Here is a 27400-nt window from a genome sequence, read left to right on the forward strand (position 1 = left end):
AGGCCAAAATTAAATACGATCATCAACTCTAGTTTTGCCTAACATCAACCATACTGAAAAATTCAATGAGAAACATTAAAACAGTGAGAGAATGAACATAGTCATGGATCACAAGGGCGTTAAATCAGTTTCACCACAGCCTGAGAAAAAACACCGACCACACACACACACACACACACACACTCACATACTGTGATATGTTGGCCTCCGTGTCCCTGCTTGAGTTCAGTTCCGCCTCAGTCAGCATGGGTAGCTTCATCACCACCGCCTGAGTCAGCAAATATCACTTCCTACTCTGCTCTTTTGTACACAGTACACACGCACGCTAGCATACTTGACTTGACATTTTGCAGAAGCTAAAAGCACCACACTTGTCATTTTGATCAAGACACCGGCACATACTGGCTGACGTGTGATTTCACAACACACATACGTGCACACACACACACACACACACGCCGTCTTCCAGTTTTTTAGCCCCTTCTTTATAATGTAGTAGCCCTTTCCTCCCAGGCTCTTTCAGACCCCTACCCGCCAATCACACATCACATTACCACACCCCACTCCAATCCCACACACAAACACATTCTTATCACACACACACACACACACACACACACACACACACACACACACACACACACACACACACACACACACACACACACACACACACACACACACACACACACACACACACACACACACACACACACACACACACACACACACACACACACGTCTGGTATGTGACGAACCCAACCAGTTGATCAGGTCAGTGCGCAAACAGACACTGACTTGACTGATTCTGTCATTCTGGTTACTGGCCAGTTATTGGAACAGACTGGCTTTCTGACTGTTTGTGTTCGTGTAGAGAAGATCGACAAATCAGGATGCACCACGGTGGATTCGAACCCACAACCTCCACCGTGGCGGCAGGCACTTAACCACTGCTCCAGCCTAATTTCTTACATGAAATTTTTACTATGACAAATATACCTATCAATTCCGGGGTCCTTGACATGAAAATGTTTGAGAACCACAGAACTAAATAACACTGCGCATACAAGTGCCTGCCTGGTGATGTTACCCATTACCTAGTGTCTGTCTAAAATGTAAATGTGAGTGCAGACATAATGAGAGTCCCAGACAGTCTCAACAATAGCTGAAGGTTATTTCCTGAAATGATAAAGCTCAAAATCCCGCCTGCGGTGGCCCTTATTAACAGTGGATGCTGTTGGGTACACCTGTTCCCTCCACTGCCTCTATGACTCAGCTGTCTATCTAGGACTCACGCTCCACCGCGCACAGGAGGCCACAGCTGCACGGTGTGTGTGCGTGCGTGTGCGTGTGTGTGTGTGTGTGTGTGCTTGAGTGTGAGAGAGAGAGAAAGAGACAGACAAACACAGACTATTCCCCGGAGAAAACAGGAGTATCCTCACTCTGAAAAATGATGTCTACCTGTGTGTGTGTGTGTGTGTGTGTGTGTGTGTGTGTGTGTGTGTGTGTGTGTGTGTGTGTGTGTGTGTGTGTGTGTGTGTGTGTGTGTGTGTGTGTGTGTGTGTGTGTGTGTGTGTGTGTGTGTGTGTGTGTGTGTGTGTGTGTGTGTCTGTGTGTGTGTGTGTGTGTGTGTGTGTGTGTGGGCGGGGGGGGGGGGCACGGGGGGTCGTAACATTCACTGGAGCGGAACTCTGGAGTCAAATGTGTGACTGTGTGTGTGTGTGTGTGTGTGTGTGTGTGTGTGTGTGTGTGTGTGTGTGTGTGTGTGTGTGTGTGTGTCTGTGTGTGCGCGCACGCGTGTGAGCACGCATGTGTTTGTGAATGCTTGCTGTGTGAGCCTGTCAAATTCACTTTTCACAATTATTGGAGAAGGGGGCTTCAAAAAATAATGGCTTCTGAACGAGTCTGACCTTTCTGAAAATAACACTCCATTGTCCTCCTTCCACAAACAGGTCCATTTTTGTTCAACTAACTGTGGAGTCGCTCACTCACGTGATGTGACTCCACACTCCTTCACACGTGTCTAAGGGGAGTTCAATGGCTATCTATTTGATATGTGTTTGAGACAGACAGACATAAATGACAGATAGATACTATGATTGATAGATAGCGTAGCAGACAGACAGACAGACAGACAGACAGACAGACAGACAGACAGACAGACAGACAGAGAGACAGACACAGTATGAATAAAGAAGTAAATGCAAGGTAGTTGCTATAACACCGGCCGCTAATAAATCTACTACACCCACGGTTTTGATAACCAGCCAATTCATCACAACCTTGGAATGGTTCTGCAAAGCTTTTTCTTTTTTTTACCACATGAACCCCAGTGTCCCTATTCTGGGCATGTCATAATAGGCGAACCATTTGGTGAAAATGGGTGAATATTCCCAGAGGATTCCACCCAGTTTTAGCAACAAAAGCGCGAGAGATTGTCCCTCAGCGTGGAAGCGTTAAGGGACTGTCTTGCTGTTGTGTGCACATGTGTTCCTCTCTCTCCCTCTGTGCAAATAATCCTGGCATTATTCGTAGTCCAATCAAAACCCGAATAGGATTACCCTCGGTTGACTTCTATTTATGGAAGCTTATTACCAAACAGGCATTAGGTATCCTAACTACTATGCAATTACTTAACTGGATCAGCACAACTAATACTGTTATATCTCTGCCAGGCCTTTGTTGAGCCCCCGTGAGTCAGCATGGTGATTTTAACATCCCATATAGTTTAGGTCTAATAAAAGATATGATACATTCAAACATCGAGACGTGTGGAAATATTCTTAATTTTAAGTGTATCTTTCAGCAGAGTAAAGAGAAAATACTTTGCCAGAATCCTCTCCTCTCTCTCTCTCCCTCCCCCTCTCTCTCTCGGTTGCTTCCCCTTTGACCTGTGCCATTCACAAGTCTGAGTCATATAAAACGTCGCTAAATCATGTCATTTACAGTAGGTAAGTTCGGAGAAAACGGGACCCAGTGGAACTGTGGATACATATCGACTATCAACAGGGCGACTGGTTCGATCCCCGGATCCTCTTGGATTTGAGTTGAAGTGTCTTTGAGGAAGACAGCTAACCCCTAATTGCACCCGATAAGCAATTAGGAGTACCTTGCATGGTTGCCTCAGTGAATGTAATGCATATTGAAAAGCCCTACCATTTACCATGATAACACTGTTATGTCCTATCACCTCGCTGTAATTGAAGTGCACCTACTTCATTGCACACATGGATTATGGAGCACATGGTCACTCATGGATTAAGAAACTCATCAGCAAAAGCAAAAGCAAAACATTTTTGGAAGGTATTGTATTTTCTTGTTGTTTAATGGAAGAAACCATGCTGGTTCGGAACCGGGGCCTTTTCACTCTTTACTGTTCTTTCAATAATAAAACTGAATGATTCACAGAAAAATCATCATTAAAGAAAGAAAATGTATTTTGGGTTCTGGTTGACAGCATAGGGGTTAAGACTCAAGACTCAAATCCCATTCCTACCAAAGCAAACTGTGGAGCGTGTCCCACTAGGAATTGCAGGGGAGGAGGTGGAAATGTACCCAAATGCTAGAAACCTTGCGAGTCAAAATGTCTCCCTTGGCCGGCCCTTGGGAATGTTGTTTTCACTCAACGCTGGATATTTGGCTTGATCCTATGTCACACGTAAGCTGAAATGAGCATACGCCCGTGGGAACCTATTGTAACTCCCAAATCCATGAGAGCACATGTGGGTAGGTTAAGTAAGACTGTACAAACAGACAACTGATCTGTCTTACATGCACACGGACAGCATACATGGCTGAATGGTTTGACACTTGAATGTGGGAATTCGTGTATGTGCACGTTTTACAGGTAGGTCTTTGTGTTCATGTACGCACTGGACCACAAAGGAAATAAGCTTTTGAGCTTTAGCATGTAATGTATAATCCTTTATCATCCGTTAACCACATGAACCCTAGCGACCCTCTTGAGGGGCGAACATTCTGTGAATATAGCTGATCTACAAGCCCACAACATGTCACGCTGGCATGTTGTGAGGCTTGTATATGGGCTATTTTTGGCTAGGAGATTTGGGGCCCTATCTCCGCCTTACCCCTCATCCCTAAACTTGCCATTTTTTACTATTTTGAAAAACATTTTAAAATAGTTCAAATAGCTGACCTACAAGCTCACAACGTGTCAATGTAGATTGGCTAGATTAACTATTTTAATTCGTTTCTCAAAATAGTAAAATATGGCAAATAAGTTTAGGCAAGTATATGTCCAAAACTGTAACTTTTCAGGATACAAATTCAAAAATTGCAAAAATAGCATATCAAAACACAATTGTTATTTATTTTTTGTGTGACCGTGTAGTATGATCGTAGGGCATTAATTTACGAAAAAACATAAAAAGTTAAAATATGAGAGGTTTCATTCTGCCCGACAGCAACGATATATAGGGTTTAAGTGGCTGTACCTGAAGATATGTTTGAGCATCCGCTAATACAATTCAATTCAATTATCCAATGAACTCAATCAACCAATCAATCTTTAGATGACATACCTTGCTCTGTGCTCTCGGCCCCGCCCCCTGCGGTGGAGCCCTCACTAAGCGGGTCGCTGCGGTTGATGCTCTCCCGCGAGCCAAAGCGCACGCGGTTGTTGGATCGCAGGCTGATGTCGGGCGACGTGTCGGACACCCCGGGGAGGTCCTCCGCTTTGGTGGGCGTCACCGTGAACCGGACCGACGCCATGGCCAACTCGCTTGGAAAACGGGGAGTGGGGGGGTGTAGGATTACAGGGGAGAGGGGGAAAAGGAATGGGGTGTGATGTACAGAGAGGCAGACTAGGCTACGCTGTACTGGACTGATTCCCTGGTGATGGTGAGATGGTAGCGGCCACTAGAAACTTCTCCCTTGCAGATACACTTCCCCATTGAGCTGAACGGGTGTGCCTTTGGCAGGCATATGGCTGAAACTGATCTCTGTGTGTGTGTCACAGTGTGCTGTTATGTATCAATGTTCCTCGTACCTGCTAATGCTTCCAAGAGTGGCTGGTTTTAACTGCAATGCCTGAACGTCAAAGAGCCTCTCATCATCATCAATGTGTGTGGTGACGTTTGACGTAAATGAACAGTGATGTTATATGCTGATGTGATTAAGAAGAATGCGTTTAAAACAATTTCCCAGAATCTGTCCTGTCTGAACTCGTGGGCCTGAATCATCCACTATTTTTAATCCCAATCAGACTGATAAAATCAAATTTCATTTGGTTAAGTAGTTAGAGTGATTTATTCTTGTTTATTCTTTCTGTGCTTGATGTTGTTCCTCTCTCTGTTAAATGTTGATACAGATTATGTGACTATATAGGCTAGTGGTCATGTCAGGCCTTTTTCTGTCTCTCTGTCCCGTCTTCACGTAAACAGGCTGGAGTGGCGATAAATCAGTATTTCTACCGTGATGTCCCTGTGTGAGCCAGAGTAGAATGATGTGAGAAGAAAGGGAATGCAGTGAGTGTAAGGAGGTCAGGGGAGGATGAAGGACAGACAGAGGAAGAAAAACAGGATTCAGATTTCAAATAACAATGTTGATCTCATACGTGTCTAGATGACTAGTTTGGCATAACCCTGTCTATAGCTCACATTGCCTGTATGAAGAATGAAAGGTAGGCAGCATCTGAAACAATTTAAATTTATCTCACATGGGAGAAAGAACAAAGTGAACAAATTCACCTCATTCTTCCTGTGAGCATTGTTATGGCTGATAATAAACCATGATGATGACATGCAGTAGATCTTTTTCACAAACTTGGGGGCTTTCCAAACTGGCTCGTTTCTATTAATAGCTGAAGGCAGGGTAAAACAATAACCTGGCTGAGTGAACCTATGGGTCATGTAAATGCCTTGGAGGTGTAAAGTCAACTGACCAGAGACACCGCCCCCATCCCACTCCCTCCCTCCCTCCCCCGTGAGAAACCACGGCTGGATGGAGTTGAGTTGTCGCTTTTGTGTGTGTTTGGTTCATAATTTAATTATTATATGAGAGAGCGGTTCGAACCGGTTGGGCCAGTGGCAGTGCTCGCTGCCATCCTCTCTCCCTCCCTACGGAGGCTATACGCACTTCCTTGTGTTCATTCTGCCCCAACCGACACACCCACACACACACATGTTCTGGGCAGACATGAAAATTAGGAGGTGTAAGGTTCAGGTTTCGCAAGACCGAGAGCTGTGCTGCTGATCTAATTTTTCAAGTCGAACTTCACAACGTCATTGTTATTTGTTGTGTGTCTTGTTGCCACGAACTTCCACGCCTCAGTTTGTGTGTGGTGGAGTAGTTCCTACAGACAACGCCTGTGTCAGTTTCTCCGTTTATGCAAATATAAAAAGACACCACTGTTTGGCACAGAGCCTGGAATAAGAGCTAGATAGTCTGGGCTATCTGTTTACTGAACCTAGTTGGACAGCTGCTCAAAGGCTAGTTGTCTAGTTCTCAACCTCTTGAAAATGATCATTATGATGCATTTGCCTCGATGTTCCCAAGGAGACAGCATAGCAGCCAGTGCCAAAGGTTATTCTAAATGGCCTGGAGTTGCTGTGGATGAATAAAATGTTATTTTAATAAGTCTGTGTGGTAGAGTATGTTAATACAATGTAACTAGCACAACTGCAGTGGTTGGAGGTTGCTACCCTGTCTTACTATTGCTGCTATTCTGTGATTATTCCTTGTTTTAGTTTAAATGTTTATTGTTATTACTGTTACAAAGTCTGAATCAGAATCAACTTTATTGTCACATCACAAGTTTACAGGTGTAAAGAAGTGGGTGAAATTATTTGTTTCCCCCGCGCACGCTCTGTCATTTTGTAGTTTTCGTGAGAAGGGGGGTTAGAGCAGGATAGAAAGTTAAACGGGTCAAAAATGTAATCAAAGATACTGTATATACATATGGTATATACAGATAGCATGTGTAGTAGCAGGGATGTACATGATGTTTAGAGCATTTTGCATCATACCCAGATGTCAGAGTGTACATGTTCTTTACGCAGGCGTGTACATGTTCTTCAGAATATTAGCATCATACGCAGGTGTGGACATATTTGTGTACATATTAAACATGAGACACGTTGTGCACTTGTAAATGGGATATTTCCACTATTAATGCCCTGTGCAACTTCAAAGCCTAAAAGCCAAACAGAAAAGGAATTTTCATTCATATGTTCCGATGTTCAACGACAAAAACACAATTAAATCGTTAATCGCAATTATTTGTGTAACAATTAATCGTCAAGTGAAATTTCATAATCGTGACAGCCCTAACCATGAGGTGAAATAAAAAAAATACCAGCAGTGCAGTGTTCCATGTTTTAAGGCGCAGTTCACTAGGCCAGTTCGTGCCGCAAGGCACGAATGAACCACGAATTAATGACGAATGAACCACGAATGAACCATGAATGAACCAGATGAATGAACCAGAACAAAACATGTTCACGTACGTTCACGTACTCTTGTGTACTAATGCACAAGATGTACCAATAAAAAAAAATATGGAAAATGTTGGGTCTCCCTACTCTTCCATTGAGAACGGTAGACCCTGGTGTCGCCAAGGATATCTACTGGTTGACAAGTAGTAGGCCTATACTGCCTAAAGCTCATCAGCACAATATTACCCCTGCCCCATGGCCAAGCAGGGATTGCCCTTGGGATGAGCAGTAGATGAGGGTTTGAATCCCAGGGTAGGCCATAAAATGTAGGCACTGCAGCTGTGTCAACACATTTTATTTTTTATTTTATTTTTTTGTGTGTGTTACTAGTTACTACTCATTTAAGTCTGTATCACTGATTGGGCCTTTAAGACAGCACCACTTTGTTAAAACCCTGTCAGTAATAATGGGGGTAATGGTGAAAAACAAACAGATGCTCGGCTTGCATCTACCAACCTAAGCCAATTAAAGCAGCTACCATAATAACTGCACTCAGCACCAGTCAGTCGGTCAACAACACAAAACTACTACTACTTTAAACATTAACCACATAAACCCTAGTTGACTGGAGGAGTCCCCCAGGGGTCTATACTAGGCCCCCTCCTGTTTCCCTTTGTCTTCTACAGTAAATAGCCTACATGTAGCCTGAGGTCAGCGTAGCCAAGTCTGCTTATTAAAAGCGACATTTGGCTTGTTTTCTGTAAAGTTGCTTGTAAATATTGGTTGTTGTGGGTTGCGGTTTTTGGGGCTTGTTTCTAAAGTGTAGTTGCTTATTTTGGGGCTTGTTTCCTAAATGTTGTTTAAACCAGTGGTTCTCAAACATTTGCTTGTCAAGGACCCCCAAAAAAAGATTTACTTATGCCAGGGACCCCCACAAGATTTGTGTTTAAAAAATGTTTAAAAAAATATTCCACATTTTCGTCAATATTTTTTTGAAAATAGCAGATCTACAAGCTCACAATTGTGAGCTTGTAGATCGGCTATTTTCAATTAGCCCAGTTGCTTCTTTTGGGCTTGTTTTCATAGACCTGGTTTGCTTGTTTCTCTCGCAAAATCTGGCAACACTGCCTGAGCTTGTAGATCGGCTATTCATCATGAATACATGTCTCTTGTCTTGGTAGAGAGACCTGGATGCCAAGGCAATGCGGCATGCGTCTGTGTGTGTGTCTGTGTCCGCAGCCAGCAGCCCTACAACCACAACCACACCAAACCAGTTCCTACAGTCAGGAGATAAACCACCACAATGTATCCGAATGGAGCCATTTCCTTAACAATTGCGCGTTTTTTTTGTTTTTTTTTACAGTAACACAAACTATGTCAACAGGTACTAATAGCTGCTTGCCAACACATCTCTGTGCGGGTACACGGAGTACCTTAATATATCACATGATATATTGATGTTAAACGACGCGTTCCGTGTTATATAGTCACCGTGCTGGTAACATCATGTTACTTTGGAGACTTGTATCATTGTGTTACATTGTTGCCAATGATCATGGTGTTATTATAGCCCCTACGGAACCTCTCCCTCCGCTGTATAGCTCCGAGATGAGGTTCCTCGTTTCTCGGTGCCGTTTTAGCAGGACATTGTCGCACATTTTCCACTTTACATGTTTCTTACCCCTTTCTGCACATCGTATCCAAAAAGTAAAAGTTCTCTGCCATGCTCTCAGATGTTTTAAGTTCTAGCGCACAATAAAAGCTATCCAACGAGTTAAAAAATGTATTTAATTCGCCTCTGTCCTCATCCGGTTACATGTTTTTAAGACATTGCGCAAGAGTTGCGCCCGTAGAAATAACATTACTGATTCCCCTACTGGTCAAATGTTGAATTGCATCTTCTAATGCAAAAAATGATGGAACCGGCTGAGGACCGAGGCAAATTAAATACTTTTTTCAACTCGTTGGACAGATTTTATTGTGCGCTAGAACTTAAAACATCTGAGAGCATGGCAGAAAACCTTTACTTTTTGGATACGATGTGCAGAAAGGGGTAAGAAACATGTAAAGTGTAAAATGTGCGACAATGCCCTGCTAAAACAGCACCGAGAAACGAGGAACCTCATCTCGGAGCTATACAGCGGAGGGAGAGGTTCCGTCGGAGCTAGGTGTTATTATTACATTGTTACGGTTACAGTCGCATCGTTACATTGTTACAGTGTTCATTATCGCTTTCAGGAACGTCATGACCTCAATGTCCTCCTGATTGATTGATTGATCGATTGAATACTTTTTTAACAGTTTGGCAAAAAAAAAGCACAGAAAGTACAGTTCAATACAAAAGGATGCTAAAGGGATTAAACCCCAAGAACGCGCTATGGCTTGTTTCCATTTAGGTCCTGTGTATTCAATTCATCGAATTGCCATACAAATTGCCATCAAAACATGCAATATTATAAAGACTTCCTCAACATTAAAGTGATATTTTGGGTTGCAGTGTCTTCGCTACAATGTTGAAGCGTGTGTGTGTGTGTGTGTGTGTGTGTGTGTGTGTGTGTGTGTGGATGCTTTATGGCTACAGTAGCCCTTCTTTGCGTCAATGATCAGAGCGTTGTTTTGCAGCCAGCAGATGCCTCTTCCCTGCCTCATGCCGGGAGGTCCAGTCTACACAGTGTGTGTAACAACACATCTACACACTGTGTACAGTCAGGTAGGCCTACAGCTAGACATGCTGCTGCCTCTCATACATACAATAATATGTGAACATGTTCCCATTCATAGACACACTCCAGACAATATGGAGCACAAAGCCACTACAGCCATTTTATAAGAGCCCACATACCTGGTGCCGGCTGCCGGGGGTGGTTGAAGGTTCAAATCCAGTTCAATAACCTTACATCTGATCTGAGGACCCGGGTCCTCCTCGCCTGCTGCTCTGCTCGTCGGCACTTTGTTTCAACAACAGTGTCCGACAGAAAAAGAAGCGCGTTATTACGACCATATGTCCTGTTGGGCTTGCCGTCGGCGTTGCCAGGTTTTGCGAAAGAAACAAGCAACCGGGTGTATGAAAGCCCAAAAGAAGAAGCGACGATGGCACTTTAAACAATACATTGGTCATTGGCTATTTGAAAATAGCCAATCTACAAGCTCACAACTCGTAGATCTTCTATTTTCCAAAAAAAAAATATATATTTACATTTTACACAAGCCTTGTATACAAGTCCCTGGTATAAAATATTTTCAAATGGGGGTAGCCTTGGCTGCCTTGCCTTGAAAATGTTGGAGAACCACTGGTTTGAACAACATTAGGAAACAATACCAAATAAGCAACTACACTTTAGAAAACAACCACAAAAAAAACCCGCAACCACCAATATTTACAAGCATCTTTACAGAAAAACAAGCCCAAAGTCGCTTATAAAAAGCGGACATGGCAATGCTGGCTTGTGCCTTCGAGTTCGTGCATGCGCAATGAGCGACGCTTAGCACGGCTGAGATGCCCAAGGATTCGTCAGTGACGTCACTGGCATGCGGCGGTTCATTGCTCAGGAGTGAGGAGCCTACGCTGTAGATGGTAGATGTTTATGACGTCACTGGCTAAACCTTGGCATCTTTACTCTAGGCTATTGTTTGGTTTCGGGGTTATGAAAGGTGAATACTACAAATATCAGACTACTCCAAAAGTATATCCAATATTAGTTTTATATTATAAAACTATTGTGTATATATGATATTTTAAACATAACATAATTTAATTTGATATTAAATTAACAAAGTAACATGTTTTATTTAAAAAAAAAGTTTAACATTTACTGCAATTTAATTTGATATTACAATTATATAAGCAATTACCAACTTTGCAATGTCACATGCAGTAAGAAGACTTTTCATTCGTCATTTTTATTTATAAAAAGATATTGACAACCGAGTGATGCTAAATAATTAACGCTGGGAGGAACCATCATACAAACGGCACTTGAAGTTGACGTAGATCAAGTTTACAATGAGTTGTGGGTGAACACACACTCTGCCAAAGAAAAACAACAATACAATCATAATATTCACAATATTATGCCATCACAAACATAACTGCCCCTTTACAAGTGAACATCCCAACAAACAAAAAACCTCCTGGGACAAAAAATGTCAACAGCAAATGACATTAAAAGGAAACCCCATAGTCACCCAATTATATCTGGTATGGCATAGTATACCAGGGTGAAAATCAGTGTCGGTAACAGATTTAAGCGACATCACACCATGTTAATCTTCTTCCTGTGTGTTTTCTGTAAGGGGTGATCTTTAGGTCTTCCTCGCATCCTCCAGTCCATTTCATCCTCCAGTCTTTTGCTTTGATATCCAGCTCTCTACCACCCAAGCGGTTCTCCAAGTAATGATTGATAGTTAGGAACCATGTGGACCCTTATGTCATATATATTTATCCTTCGTCGCATGACGGTGTCACCGTCGGACGACAAAAGTGTAAATTGGACATTACAGGTCTGTAACTCAGAGTTATGGGAGTATATCATTGCTGTCGGGCAGAAACCTCTTATCTCCATATTCTAACTTTTTGTGTTTTTTCGTAAATGAATGCTCTGCAACTTGATCATACTACACCGTCACACAAAAGTATCAAATCCACAAGCACGAGCTTGTAGATCTGCTACTTTTGCTATTTTGGAATTTGAATCCTGAAAAGTAGCAGTTTTGGACATTTGAGGTTTCCACCCGACAGAGACTATATCAAAACTGGGGGGGGTCCTTGAAATTGAAAAAAAGGTATTTGAGAATGACTGCTCCATCCTCCTCTACAGGATGGGTCGGGGCTGCTGGGTGATCAGCAGGTTGAAGCGTTTCTTCAGGGTCACTCGGTGCCGGGAGAACTTGTCGTCTGGAGAGAAGCGGGCCGGGTGGGCCGAGCTGGTGGGCTGTCCCGAAGGGTCCACTTTCTGTTCATCATGAGGGGGCAAAGGTCAACATAATTATCATAATGTTCAATCACACTCAGTTTAATAACTTATATATTAGCTCCAATTCATTTAAACACTAGAACCCCCAGCATTCCTATTCTGGAGGGGAACATTCACACTTTAAAAAGTGAAATTCGTGTTAAAGGCTTTTCTGCTAATTATGTAATGTTTGGATTTGGCCAAATTAATCAAATACATCTCTATTGTGCAGCTAAAATAGAATTACATGCACGTGTGAAATCACTGTTTATTTATTTAGAATTTAGTAGCTAAGCCACAGGCGACAAGATCTTCACAACAGTGCTTTCTAGCTTCTGCCATTGGCCTTAAATATCACTTTAATATCACTTTTATCCACGTAGCTGCATCATTGACAGCATTGCTTTCACCTTTTACAGCATTTTAACCCGACAATGTTGTAACCTAGACATGGTAGGCCGAGCTCAAGAGAACAAGTTAATAAAGCCTAATCTTTGACCAGTGGTGTGAAGTAACTAAGTACATGTACTGAAGTACTGTACTTAGGTACAATTTTAAGGTACTATTACTTTACTTAAATGTCCAATTCAATACTTTATACTTCTACTCCACTACATCTGAGAGTCAAATATTGTACTTTTACTTCTACTCCACTACATCTGAGAGGCAAATATTGTACTTTTACTCCACTACAATTATTTAAAAACTATAGTTACTAGTTACTTTGTACATTTGGATTATTATAGACATACATTACATAGCCCTATTTAAACTTTGGCCATTGGAAAATAGCAGATCTACGCATTTTTTTATACATTTGAAAACTTGTGAAGTGGGACAGTCTACTTTTGGTACTTTAAATACATTTTGATAACAATACTTTTGTACTTTTATTTGTAAGAAAGCCTGTCAGCGACGTACCTTTTCCACCACTGTATAATCTACCGTTAAAATGTTTAGTGCAGAACCCCATGTGAAGAAGAAAGTAAACATACCTTCAGAGTGTAGATTCTCACCCCATCCTCATTGTCATAAAACTGCAGGAACATTTTGACGAGTAACTTCTCTCACGTTACTTTTGAAAAGTATAAGAAAAGTCGTCGGGTAAAAAGGTTAATTTTGAGGAAAATGCGTGGAATGTTTTCTCGTTTGATTCCCACGTGTGGAGATTTTTCCTCGCTAGCTCTGTCTGCAAAATGTGGAGCGGACATCCGGTAATGGCGCAGTATCCATATCCGTACCGCTCAGCACCCTGGGAAATGGTGTTTCCACCAGGAATCACGCTCATCCTCCGTCTAACCCTCATTTTCTACAGTCTATGGTCTGTCTATGGAAATGTATTGAAAAGTGATATTAAAGTGATATTGAAGGCCAATGGTAATGGTGTACTGGCAGTCTGGTACCCTAGGCCAGTGGTTCTCAAAGTGGGACCCAGGGGTCCTTGAGGGGGTCCCCAGCTAAATTGCTTAGTATCAAAATAATATTTTTAACCACTTTAAACCTATTTTACATCAGTACACAACAATGGACAGCAGGCATCTTGATGAGAGTGCCTGTTGTGAGTATGAACAGTGTGGATAATTCAATATCATGAGTGACTTGCAATTATATTCTGATTTGATTTGAGTAAAGAGGTGTCCAATGATAATGTAGTAGAATAAAATACAAATGTTCTTGTTTGAAATGTATTGAAGTAAAAGTGAAAGTTGTGATGAGTAGGCTATAAACTCAAGTAAAGTATAGAAGTATACCACTGGTATTTCTGCATGAATTAAATCAGTGTCCTACCTATTCTGAAGAAAACCTGGAGACTGGCTAATATATATATTTTTAAATAGAAGATTTGCAGCGGACATAGAAATTTTGCCACGGACACGTCTGTCCATGTATAGACACATTGATGACCCCTGATACGGATGGACATAAGTATGGACAGATAACCTGTAACATATTGCTCTGGCCAACAGCTGTCACCTTGAAAGCCACACAATTCTGAAAGCAGTGAAGCTACCCACAAGCTACTGGTAAATGTAGTTCAAGCACAACCAGGTATTGCAATTTTATACATTAGCAGAATCTGTTTTGCTCGCATTCGTCCGAGTGTGACTTTGATAACTGTTTTGCCTGTGCCATGCAAGTCAAAGGGGGCAATATTTTGGATTTGATCAATTTCTAATCAATGGAACAAGTATTGAAAAGCACTGCCCAATATTTGGAGTTACATAATAGCAAAGTAACTACACAAACCAAACCTTGACCGATTAATGTGTTTTAAGCGATAGCCTTTGTGCAAAACGGGTCCAAAACTGCAAAGTGTGAGCGTATTCTCTTTTGATGTTGACAATCTTCTTATTATGCATGTATGCAACTGGTTCATTGACAGCTTGTAGAACAAATACTTTCACCAATCCTTTAAACAAGTAAAATGTGACCCAAAAGAAGTTGGAAGAGTGGTGCATACAGCAAAAAAAGAAAAACAAAAAGAATGGTAACAGCAGCTAGAGGACAAATCAAATGTCACAGTTTATTATTGTATTAAATGTTAATACTTCCATAAAAAATATAAAAGAAATATGAAAAACGTCCATTTAAATAAAATAAGCATTGGATTTTACAAGTCTCTCAAACGTCTTCACGCACACCACAATCCCTTTTAGGCACAAAGGATGCACATGATAAAACAGAAGGACCCTAATATAATACAAATATAAAAATACATTTCATGGCTTCATGATGCACAGTAAAATCTTCAATGTTAATATATCCATTTGTAACTCTGGGAGTGTGCAAATATTAACCAAATTAATCAAAATTTGGTCAATATTTGCTCACTCCCAGAGTGTAAATTAACACTCAGGATTAGAGAGTTTACAAAGTTTGATAAGACCTCCTGGGTTTCACAGTACCAGCAAAAATCTGCATACACACAACATGGTAAACTATATTGTTTCTCAGCAATTTTAAAAAGGAGGTGATTTTAACAAACATTTCTCTCACCCACCCACTCACTCCCTCATTCATTCACTCACATACCTCCTTCATCGCCAAAATATTAACACTATACAGATTGTCTGAGTACCAGCAGCATCAAATGGAAACCGGCGAATTTGATTGAAGATCAAGAACATAGCGTGGCGCGAAACTATTACCGTACATTCAACATTGCATTCCATACACCTGACGACGTGCATGGCTTGTTTTTAACGTCAACATTTCATGGAGAAATACACGGAGCATTGGAATTTAGGTTGAAAATCTGCAAAGTTTCTCTGTAAGACATGTTACTGTAGAGCACCGTTTCCCAAACAGTGGGTCGTGAGTAAATATCCCCTTTTTTGTGTTTCCTACATTCAAAAATATATATTATTTCTTTATTATAATTATTTCAAAAGATTTTAAAAGCTTCATCAATTAAAAATAATTCCAACATTTTTCTTAACAGTTCCATAAATAATGAGAGCTTGTACATCAGCTATTTTCACTAGTTTGGGTCCCGGACAAACATCATTTCTCTTTTGGGTCTTGATGAAATGATGCTCACATCAGCGCAGTTTTAAAATTAGATTGCTCGCTCGCTCTCTCTCTCACCCCCCCCCCCCCCCCCCCCCCCCCCCCCCCCCACACACACACACACACACACACACACAGAGCGTACATTCCCTTGCTGACCCGAGACCCTGACAACCTATGCAACAGAATATGCGACCAGAATGGCATCATTAAGGCAAGGACTTTCTGTGCTCGTATTCTGATGACCAAGGTTGAAAACTATTGCACAAAGCACATGCAAAGTACAGAACAGGTGCTATTTATGGCTTTGGCTTCACTTGTTCCATGTATTAATGTCTGATAATCCTGTCCGGAGGTTGTGAAAACCATCGTAAAACTGCCCCGGTATAGGCTGCGTCCTCAATTTAACATCCAGTCAATCAAACAAAACGGAAGACAATCAATAATCCTTTTGCCACCACAAAAAAAAAGTTCATTCAGCTTTCTTATTGGATGAGCAGGTTCCGAAAATCCACTTTCTTATTGGACGAGAAGGCGCCAACAGTTCCCTTTCCGATTGGATGAGAAGATTCCAAAAATCCTCTTTGTTATTGGACGAGAAGGTTCAGTCCACTTTCTTATTAGACGAAAGGGCTCCATCAGTCTGCTTTCTTATTGGTCGAGAGGGTTCCGTTGCCGTTCTGCATGGTTCCGTTGTTGTTCACCATCTTCCCATTAGCTGAGGCCATGTACATGTATGACATCTGAGACCCCGCCTCCTCAGGCTGCAGGTATTCGTTTACCACCCTCTGATAGGTCGGATGGGTTGTCAGTACTTTCAGCAGATCCTCTGTGGAAAGAGGTTTTTAGTAGTTTTAGTAGTTTTCAAACAGTAATACATTCAAATGATTATTACACAATTACACAGAATAGTTTGTAGAGCAGCTAAACGTGAGCCAGAAAAGAATAAGAAAGACTGAGCAACAAATGGCAACGGCCAAGTCCACTAATATTCTTGGTTATAATCCCATTCCATACACAACGTTCATTACACAATGAACCCATTTAATCACATGGGGGAAATTCTGTTTTCTGTTTTCAGCGGGGGGGGGGGGGGGGGGGGGGGGATAACTGCAGCAGCAGCACTACAATCTGAGCAGTGGTGGAGCGAGAGAGTGAGCGAATGAGTAAATAATATAAAAGCTAATATTTGAGAGGGACAAAATGATTTTGTATGAGAGAAGAGATATACTGAGAGAGAGATATACTGAGAGAGAGATATACCGACTAGGCCTAGGGCTGTCACGATTATTACATTTTACTTGACGATTAATTGTCGCTCAAATAATTGGGATTAAGGATTTAATTGCGTTCCTGTCATACACTGAACATTATGATTAGAATTTTCATCTTTGTTTGGCTTTTTAGGCTTCGTAAACAAAAAAGGTGCACAGGGCAGATATGACAAATAACTTAAATAATTCAATAACTTTATTCTTAAGGTTAGCTGATCTACAAGCTCAAAACACGTCACATGAAAATATATGAAACATTTTCAACATGGAAATTATTATGACAATTATCCAAAAAAGTATTGCGATTATCTCAAATACTTGCGATTATGTAATAATTGTGACAGGCCTAATACTGACTGACACACTCAAAAAAGGAAAGAGAGACTTACGTTCTGTAAGCTGGCCATTACTGGAGGCCTCAGTGTAAAGCTGAGAGGTTTGGTGCTGAGGAAGACCAAGCAGTGCCCCCATGAGGTCAGACAGCTCCACTGCATCCAGGCTGCCTCTGCCCTCCTTGTCAAACAGCTAGAACACAAGAAGAGAAGAGGGTCACATTGATGACTTCTGGCCCAAAATGACATACCTTGCATTTGAAACAAGAGACATCTGGCCTCATAAAATGATTCATATAATGAAGAATGATACGTTGTTTTATTGCGAAGAATCCTAGACTAAAAACGGAATACAAATAAGACGGTATAATAATTCCACAGCTTCCATGTAAATCTTGGACTTAATGTGGCCGGTCATCTCTATATTTGGGTGTAGTTTCAGCCCAATCTGACCTCCATTAACTTCTAGTTATAAAGTTTAAATGAAATTTGAGCTGCAACTATGGATTATTTATTTAGCAATAATTCCATTACTTTTTTTGATTAATTGAATAATGAATTAAGCACTCAATCCTTATTTTATACTTCGGCGCAAAACAGTGTAGAGCAAAAATAGTGAAAACAGCTGATCTACAAGCTCACTCACTATTTCGGAAATCCTTTGGAAATGTGTTGAGACTTTTCGCCTATAATTACATGCCCAAAATAGGGATAGATTATTAATCTACTATTTTTATTAACTAATCAATAATTTTGTATTATCAATTAAATCGAATAGTGCCATTAAGTCTTGCACCCCAATTTAAAATAACACATACAAAGAAACAACATGAATGAAATTAAATATTCATTAATCAAAGCAGGGGCGCCGATATTTATAAGCTCTAGCGGGTGCCCAACAAGGCGCACATGCACGCGCGCTGCATGTGCGCGAAAAAAATTGCGGGTTTTGGTCGGTTAATTTACTTTTTTGGGGGGGTTTTGTAACTTTATTTCGGTTAATTCGGTTGTTCAGTGGCGATCTGAACCAGGTGATCTGATTTTGAAAAATATTTTTTTTTTTTAAACTTTTTTTTTTTGACCAGCACCCAGTGGGTGCTTTAGCCCCCGGGCACCCACGGTTTCGGCGCCCTTGAATCAAAGTCTCTTCTCGCCCCCCCGGCTCGACATTAGGCAGTAGGCCTACCGTGCGGTGGCATCATGCACACAGCTGACGTTGCCACAATAACATCCAGACAGCAAGGCGTGTCACGCGTCACTACGCATCAATCAGTGAGTCATTCTAACAGGTGCCAATGTGGATGGTTTGGGTGTCGAAACAAAAACACCAGAAGCAGTGGTGGAAAGTAACTTAGTACATTTACTCAAGTACTGTACTTAAATAAAATGTTGAGGTATTTTTACTTTGCTGGAGAATTTCCAATTTTCAGTACTTTTACTTCTACTCCACAGAGGCAAATATTGTACTTTTACTCCACTACAATTATATGAAAATGTTAGTTACTAGTTACTTTGTAGATATAGATTATTATTGCTAAACATACATTTAACATACATTATACAAACAATCTATATTTCGGCTATTTGAAAATAGTCTCGATGCGACGCAGATTGGCTTTTTAGACATTAAGAAAACTTGAAATGGTACATTCTGCATAATGAATACTTCTACTTTCGGTACTTGAAGTATATTTTGTTCCCAATACTTTTAATCAAGTACATTTTTAATTACAGACTTTTACTTGTAATGGAGTATTTCTACATTGCAGTATTGATACTTTTACTTAAGTAAATAAATTGAGTACTTTTTCCACCACTGTCAGTGAGTCAGGTGTCAGGTGCCAATACGGATGGTTTGGGTGTCGAAATAAAAACACCAGAAGTACTTACAGCGAAGGTGGTGTGAAGGTGTGAGCTGAAGCAGACAGAACCAGATATGGGTGTTACACTGGAGTAGATCTGCCGCAGGTCCACAGTGTCATCCTAAAACAAACACATCACATTCACATAAGATATGCAGAAGGTATGTATGGTCTGACATTGTGTTGTGTTTTAAATCCCAGGCCTTAAAAAGTTCATAAAGGTGCGCTTCATGAAATTCAACCTGATCTTTGTATAATTGGTCCTCATTAGTTCCAAGTTTTCTTTCCTTCTTTGCAAGAACAATGGCTTGCCTTCTATTTCAGCTTGCCAACTTTGCAAGAAGAGAAAGGCTGTAGTTTCCATTAGCTTGGAATCACCATTAACATTGCCCTATTATAGCGCCACCAGGAGGCAGATTTTTGCAACACTTTTCTTTTTTATATTTCTCCAACACATTTTCTCCAAACATCATGCAAATCGGTACATATTATCTCTGTAGTCCAGTGATCAAGATGGTTCCGTCTGATTTTTTCTATTCCATCCCAAATTCCCAACATTGCTGGCCCACAACAACCTACCTGACCTGGCGGAGACCTGTGCTCCGAGGAGCACTTTTTCTAGTTCTAAACCTGTATTAACGGTCTTAAATTTAGCTAACACTCTGAACCACCGTAGTCTTGTAAACAATCCACGAAATAAAAGGATTACACGTTTCAGAGTTAAACTGACATATTTACTCTCCCTGTGTGTGTGTGTGTGTGTGTGTGTGTGTGTGTGTGTGTGTGTGTGTGTGTGTGTGTGTGTGTGTGTGTGTGTGTGTGTGTGTGTGTGTGTGTGTGTGTGTGTGTGTGTGTGTGTGTGTGTGTGTGTGTATACATTATGTGTTATATATATACACTATGTATTTCTGTGTGTATATACAGTACAGTATATGTATTTCTGCAGTCATAATGGCCATACAACAGAGTGAGTAAAATATAAATTTAACCACTGGTCTACACTGGACACTGGTAGCGTATCCATTCCGTTCTCAGACAGAACGCTGTCACTCAGTGGAACCGCGTCATGAATAACTTTGGCTGTTCTAAAATCCACAGTAAACCACAGACTCTTGAGGCTTATTGCTTCATTAATAAATCAGGAAGTGTTCCATTCATAATCATGACGATAGATCATCGGTGCTGAGGCATTTTAATAGTCAAAACCACATCTTGAGAGAACAATGGCAACTTATATGGGCATCGAGACGCAGTCACACAGAAGTGGTAACAGAGACCAAATCCTTCTCCATTTAGAGGCGTATTGTATTGGACACAATCCCTTGATAATGTACTCTCATTCCCAATGTGTTGAATCAAACATTTAATTTACTTGCTTCTTATGAAGTGAATGTGATTTCTGTCGTTGTTTGTGTGTGTGAGATTTTATCATTTACTTGTGTGTGTTTTCATAATCACAGGCCTACCTTAGAGTAGAGGCCACAAAGAGTGATGGCTGTCTGTCTGTCTGTCAGTCCAAAAATAGAAGCTAGTTCCTCTGTGCTGGCCTTCCACCCCTGAGCTGCAGACCTACACCCATCAGCCAGTCTGCATAATGCGGCCTCCACCTCTGACGCCCCCAGCCTGGCAGAGAAGGAAAGAAAAAACGCAGGGTGCGCATGAAGGAGAAAGCTTGGATTAAAGCAAAAATAAAGTGTATGGCCAAGTCCTATTACACAATTTGTGAAACGGTGTGAAAAAGAGGCCCCCACACTAGTGCCGTTTCCTAAACAATTAACACAATATGTAAAATGATGATGTTTTTTGTAATTTTGTTCCGCTGTTCGACACACTGTCAACCAGGTGAAGAAATCACAAATTGAAGATTTAACCTGTTCTTTTATGAAATATCCCGAGACTATTACGATTTTATGGAAGATGCTACTGAACATATTGCTAGTTTGACCACTTCAAATACTCTTATCTTTAAAAAAATACAACTGAAAATGGCCTTATCTTTGAAAGAATACAACTGAAAATAGCCTATCTATGATTGCTATTTTCGCTGTGCAACATGCCTCCATAGAAGCATGCTCACGTCTTATGTAGGTAAAAGACATTAACCACATGAGCTCTAATAACATCCCTTTTCTGGATACTGTAATAGGTGAACTCTCAGCCAAAATAGCTGATCTACAAGCTGATTATAAGTAGAAACGCAGTGTGTTGTGAGCTTTTAGATTATTATTTTTGTTTGTTGCTGAAGAATGGTTAACTACTGGCAGATCCAGCATTAGGACAAAGCAGTGTTGATTTCGACTAAAATGTCGGTCGACAACCTTTTTTCACTGAGGAAAACTAAATAAAAACTAAAGCTATGATGACTAAAACTAATGACTAAAAAAAATGACTAAAATGTTAGGGAGGGACTAGTGGAGAAGAGATCCTGCTCTGAAAATAGCAGATCTACAAGCTCACAACGTGTCGCAAGCTTGTAGATCGGCTATTTTCAGCATGCAAACAAGTGTAAAATCAGCCATTACGACGCCAAAATACATTTTAGTCGACTAAATCAACAGTATTTTTAGTCGACTAAAATCTTATGATATTTAGACGACTAAAACTAGACTAAAACATTTCAGATGACTAAAATATGACTAAAACGGAATGGAATTTTATTCAAAAGACTATGACTAAAACTAAATCAAAATGTGCTGTCAAAATCAACACTGGAACAAAGTAACGCTCGCGTCGGTCTCTTTACCCCGCCTTGTGCAGCAGTGACAGGGCTTTCCTGGCAGGAGGTTCCAGGGGCAGAGAGAGGCCTCCTAGTTTACAGACAGGAATCCGGCCTTCCATCACATAGTCGGTGGCCGGGATCCCCAGGGCCCTGTGGAGAGCAGCACAGAGCGAAACATAAGCTGAAGAAATGATGCACACTGATGGCCCCAAAGTGAAAGAATTTGTTAACCAGAAAGTAAAATCAGTGTTCATTTAACTCTGAGCAGGGCAGGAATTCCATGGACGCCAAGGCCTCAGTTTGGTCTATTTAGCAAAATAAAGATTTATTTATTATGTATTTTATACTATGAGTTGAAAAAAAAAAAATTGATGGCCTTGCTGCCCTCAAAAAAATGACGGCACATTATATTTGTACGCTCTCAGCAATTTACAATTTACAAATGGATACATTAATACGATTATTAATAGATAAATACTAGGGTTTTACCGTGTATGTATGCTCTCGGTCAACACTACACAAAGCCATAAGAGTTTGGATTAGTTTAAACGCGGGTGGATTAATTAGTTGCAAGTACTCTCCAAACTGGTGATCATCGTTCCTATTTTATAGAACATTTTCTCAAAGATTAGGGGGAGCTCATCACTCACTTTCAACCTCATCTTTACATGATTGGTCCTTACTAATGCTCATTATAAGATGAGCACAATTTCCTTCCACTCACTCTGCGTCTCAGAGGTGGACTGTTCAGAAACCTGCCTAATAACAATGACATCTTCAATGGGGATTCCAAGGTAATTGGGCCCTTCTCTTCCTGGAAAGTTATAGCTCACTGAAATAGAATCCATTGTTCTTAGAAAAGAAACAAACCATTAAGACCTGAGGCTGGTTCTAAAAAATGTCTTCCAAATCCTTACAGTTTTCTGAAAAATATATGTTGCTACATCAGTGGTGCTCGAACTTTCATGTCAAGGACCCCCAAAATGTATATGTATTTGGCCTCTGACCCCCCACTCAAAATATTTAGTTTTTTCCAAAATGGCAGATCTACAAGCTCATAGTGTGGCACAAAGTGGCACGGTATGAGCTTGTATATCTGCTATTTTTGAATAGCCAATGTATAAAATGACACAAATTCTCTTCCCGGTTTAATGGGTTTAAATTAAAGTTTGAAATCGTGTTTTAATTTACCACCAATGTTGTCATTGGTAGATCGGTTTCGGAACTGTCCACAGTCCACATCTAAGACACAGTACAGAGCAAATAGACAGAAACGGTGCCAGTCTTATAATGAGCATGAGTAAGGACCAACTATATGAAGATAAAGCATATAATATAAAAATGGGTGCCATGCTGCTTGCATAAATGGAACATGCTCCAGATTGCGTCATATCTCACTGATAAATCACCCTGTGATTCATGGCTTTCCAAAAATAGTTCAGCACAGATTACTGTGAAACGAGACTCCCACGCACTGGCTGATACCGATAATAAGCCTCTCCGACCTACTTACATATTATTTTATTTATTATTTATTGTGCAAAAAAGCTACTCAATACTTAGTCCCCTCCTTTTTTCCCTTTGCACCAAATCTCTTCTCCGAAAACAGGTCACAACGCGTCATGATGAGACACATTGTGAGCTTGTAAATCTGCTATTTTCGGGTTCATGTGGTACTCTTTCCAGCCTGGCTACGAAAACATGTATTTTATTTGGAAGGTACTGGTATGTGGAGGGAGAAACCAAGTACTTACTAGGCCTTTCATGATTATTCCGTAAAGGAGTAGTTCACCCCAAAAATGACTAACAACTAGTAATAACTACTATTACGATCGCCAAATCGCAATTATTTTGCATAATTGTGATAATCGTTTCAAAGTGAAACATTTCATACATTTCTAAACCTTTTCCAAAAATCGCTACTTTTGCGCCATACTCAACTCTTGTACGATGAAGCAGGGCATTAGTTTACAAAAAAACAAACATGTTATGACAACGTGGGATGACGTCACATGCTCTCAAAAGAGAGGAACATTACAGTATGTAAACGATGTAAACAATGTCAGCATTCCAGACGGTCACATGTAGAAGCATTTCTTCACAGCCATGTAGTAAGAGTTCATTTCATAACAAGCATAAACAACAAGTATAAGTATAAACTACCATAAAGAAAATTATTCCTGGTTTTGCTGTGCCGTTATTAACATGAATCACGATATTTTAGTTGACAATTAATCATCATACAAATAACTGCAACTGAACGATTTAATTGTTTTTCGCAATTGAACATATTTCCGTTTGGCCTTTAGGCTTCGTAAACAAAAATAGCACAGGGCAGAAAAAAAATTGCAGGAACAGCAGATGTACAAGCTCACAACACGCCATTTCTTTGTATATTTAAGTTATTTGTCATATTTTCCCTGGGCAATTTTTGTTTATGAAGTGGAAAGCCAAACAGAAATGTTGGTACATTTCGTACCAACATTTCGTTAATCACAATTATTTGTATGGTTGTATGGTTGTCCTTACTTGGCCATGAGTTTCTGGACGTTGTCTGCATACAGGTTGGGGTCGTCCTTCTCCTCCTGGGATGGTGTGTAGACTGGCATGTACTGGGAGCACAACAACACAACACAATTATTACACATAATCGTCACTGTCGGGTGGAAACCCCGTATGTCCAAAACCATTACTTTTCAGGAAATGGAACCTGAGTTCCAATGGGTCCAATGTCAATATTACTTCGTTATTTAAGCTCTTGTTGATACTTTTACTTGGTTCAATAATTAGAAAACCCACAGACACACTTAACCACTTCTCGCAAATTGTCAAAGATAGCAGATCTACAAGCTCACGATGCATCGAGTTGTGAGCTTGTATATCGGCTTTTGCGCAACACTCTTTGTATGACGAAGTAGGACATTCATACTGTATATGAAAAAAAAACATGAATGAAGTTTAAATAGCGAGATACAAGATTTCTGCCCGACCGCAACCACATGTAGTCATGGCAACATTCGATGATGTCAAAGGCTTGGAATTGTGAGCCGATCCATCTGCTCTCAAAAAGGTTTGTCTTGAAATATTGAGACAAATGTTTACAGTATGTAAACAATGTCAGCGTTCCAGATAGTCACATGTCTGTGTGGAAGCATTTCTACAGAGCCGTGTCATAACAGTTCATTTCATGACAAGATAGCCACCATTTAAAAGAATCTGGTCTTGTAAAATTATTCCTGGAACTGCTGTGCTGTTATTAACATGAATCATGAGTGATGGTTTGAACTTTTGCTCACATTTTGCTGTTGATAAACGTGCTGTTGAGGATGCTATCATTTGTGCAGTGTTCAACATCAACAGATGTGGGGATAACCAGTGGTGGAAAAATATACTTGATTTTTTTACTTAAGTAAAAGTATCAATACTGCAATGTAGAAATACGCTGTGAAAAGTAAAAAAAAAGTCTGGAATTCAAAATTTATTTGAGTAAAAGTAGAGAAGTATCAAAATGTAGGTTAAAGTACCAAAAGTAGAAAGTACTCATTATGCAGAATGTCCATTTTCACAAGTTTTCAAATGTATAAAACGTATTAAAATATTTTGAAAATAGCAGATCTACAAGCTCACAATGCATCGCATCGCGACACGTTGTGAGCTTGTAGATCTGCTACTTTCAAACATTTTAGTACTTTTACTTTCGGTACTTTAAGTATATTTTGATGCCAATACTTTTGTACTTTTACTCAAGTAACATTTTGAACACAGGCCTTTTATTTTTCTACATTGCAGTATTGCTACTTTTACTGAAGTAAAACATTTGAGTACTTTTCCCACCACTGTTGACTACTGTAAGGCTACTATCTTAGTAGTCTGGGAGTCTTCGGCTTGGATCCTGGACAACAGGGGCGCGGCCACTGAGTTATGATTCAAATCAACAGCCAATGAAGAAAAGGGGGCGGGATCCACATGCAGTGGGTGTTGCATCTAAATAGTATCGACGGGAAGCAATTTCCCCTTGAGAAATTTCGGCCGCCATTGTTGTGTACTGCTGTATGCCTCTCGTCGGACTTTTTAGACGAGTTGCACAGCTCTCAGACCGGTAAGAGGCGTGTCCGCTCAGATTCTGAGCGTAAGTTACATCCCGCCCACAAATACCAGGGCTCTGGCCCAGAAGTTCCTCGCCAGAGCTGGCGAAAACTTCTGGGAACTACTACTATCTTAGTAGCCAATAACAACAGTCTCCATTTACTAAATTGTGTAAATAGAGACCTGAATGTCATGTCTTAAACAGGCAACATGCCCAAAACAATATACATGACAAAGTGTAACCACTCACATGCAGGAAGCTACAGTTCAGAATTAAGTCACAACATCAGTCCAAAAATATCACACGGAAATCCAGATAACAATTAATGCCACTCATTTTTCAGACCTGTTTTAGCTTCCTCAATGCTTGAAAGGCCCATCTGAGCCAGTCTGAGTGAGTGAGCGAGCGAGCGAGCGAGCGAGCAGTGGTGGAAAGCAATCAAGTACATTTACTTAAGTACTGTACTTAAGTACAATTTTGAGGTATTTGTACTTTACTTGAGTATTTCCAAGTAACTACCGGTAGTTACTAGTTACTTTGCAGATATAAATTATTACATCATAAAACATACATGAACCACTTTAGCCCTATTTTATACCAAGGCTATTTGAAAATAGCCGATCTACAAGCTCACGACGTGGCGTTGTGAGCTTGTAGATCTGCTATTTTCAAACATTTTAGCACTTTTACTTTTGGTATTTTAAGTACATTTTGATACCAATACTTTTACTCAAGTAATTTTTTTTTCATTCCGGACTATTACTTGTAATGGAGTACTTCTATATTGCAGTATTGATACTTTTACTTGAGTGAGTAAAAGTGTGAGTAATTTTTCCACTACTGCTTTCAACTGATAAAAATAAAGTAAAAGAGTTGTACCATTGCCAAGTTTACACACCCATGCACGCCTTTACTGATATAGCACAGTATGAATAGAAACCCAAAGTAAGAAGTGCTCCTCCTCATTTCTCTATTTGTATTGTTTATCATGTATCCCCATTACTGATGCTGGATTTAGGAAAACTAATAAAGATCATAGAAAATGTTGCAACCGCTGTTGCGTGAGTTGAAAATACTCATTATGCAGAATGTCCCATTTCACAAGTTTTCAAATGTATAACATGTACAGAAATCCTTTGAAAATAGCAGATCTGCAAGCTCACAATGTGTCACATTGCGACGCATTGTGAGCTTGTAGATCTGCTATTTTCATTTCAAATGGCCGAAATGTATATAGGGTTGAAGTGGTTAATGTATGTTTTGTAATAAT

General features: G+C 40.4%; 3 protein-coding genes across 4 annotated transcripts in view; all 3 read right to left on the reverse strand.

Annotated features, from left to right (window-relative positions):
- The window catches only part of slc12a6 (solute carrier family 12 member 6), a 58650-nt gene extending 48289 nt beyond the window's left edge, over positions 1 to 10361 (reverse strand). Inside the window, exons 1-2 of one of the 2 annotated variants that reach the window (XM_084042615.1) lie at positions 10237 to 10361; positions 4542 to 5428 (exon numbers count right to left, since the gene is read on the reverse strand). In XM_084042615.1, the coding sequence (XP_083898741.1) occupies positions 4542 to 4731 (190 nt within the window). In that variant the 5' untranslated portion in view covers positions 4732 to 5428; positions 10237 to 10361. Of the gene's footprint in view, positions 1 to 4541; positions 5443 to 10236 lie in introns of both variants that reach the window. The other variant, XM_084042614.1, reaches the window with a different exon arrangement.
- Positions 1 to 27400, reverse strand: part of lpcat4 (lysophosphatidylcholine acyltransferase 4) — a 57725-nt gene that overhangs the window by 18565 nt on the left and 11760 nt on the right. Inside the window, exons 8-13 of the mRNA XM_084042630.1 lie at positions 24573 to 24655; positions 22068 to 22193; positions 20791 to 20947; positions 19353 to 19445; positions 17520 to 17655; positions 15981 to 16685 (exon numbers count right to left, since the gene is read on the reverse strand). Coding sequence (XP_083898756.1) covers positions 16495 to 16685; positions 17520 to 17655; positions 19353 to 19445; positions 20791 to 20947; positions 22068 to 22193; positions 24573 to 24655 — 786 coding nt within the window. The 3' untranslated portion in view covers positions 15981 to 16494. The remainder of the gene's footprint in view (positions 1 to 15980; positions 16686 to 17519; positions 17656 to 19352; positions 19446 to 20790; positions 20948 to 22067; positions 22194 to 24572; positions 24656 to 27400) is intronic.
- nop10 (NOP10 ribonucleoprotein homolog (yeast)) lies at positions 11265 to 13536 on the reverse strand. The gene is made up of 2 exons (XM_084042759.1): positions 13342 to 13536; positions 11265 to 12346 (listed from the first exon to the last, which is right to left on the reverse strand). The coding sequence occupies exons 1-2, from the start codon at positions 13393 to 13395 to the stop codon at positions 12206 to 12208; spliced, it is 195 nt and encodes a 64-aa protein (XP_083898885.1). The 5' UTR covers positions 13396 to 13536; the 3' UTR covers positions 11265 to 12205.

Source organism: Gymnoscopelus microlampas (genome assembly GCF_963454915.1).
Source record: "Gymnoscopelus microlampas genome assembly, chromosome: 19".
NCBI lineage: Eukaryota > Metazoa > Chordata > Actinopteri > Myctophiformes > Myctophidae > Gymnoscopelus > Gymnoscopelus microlampas.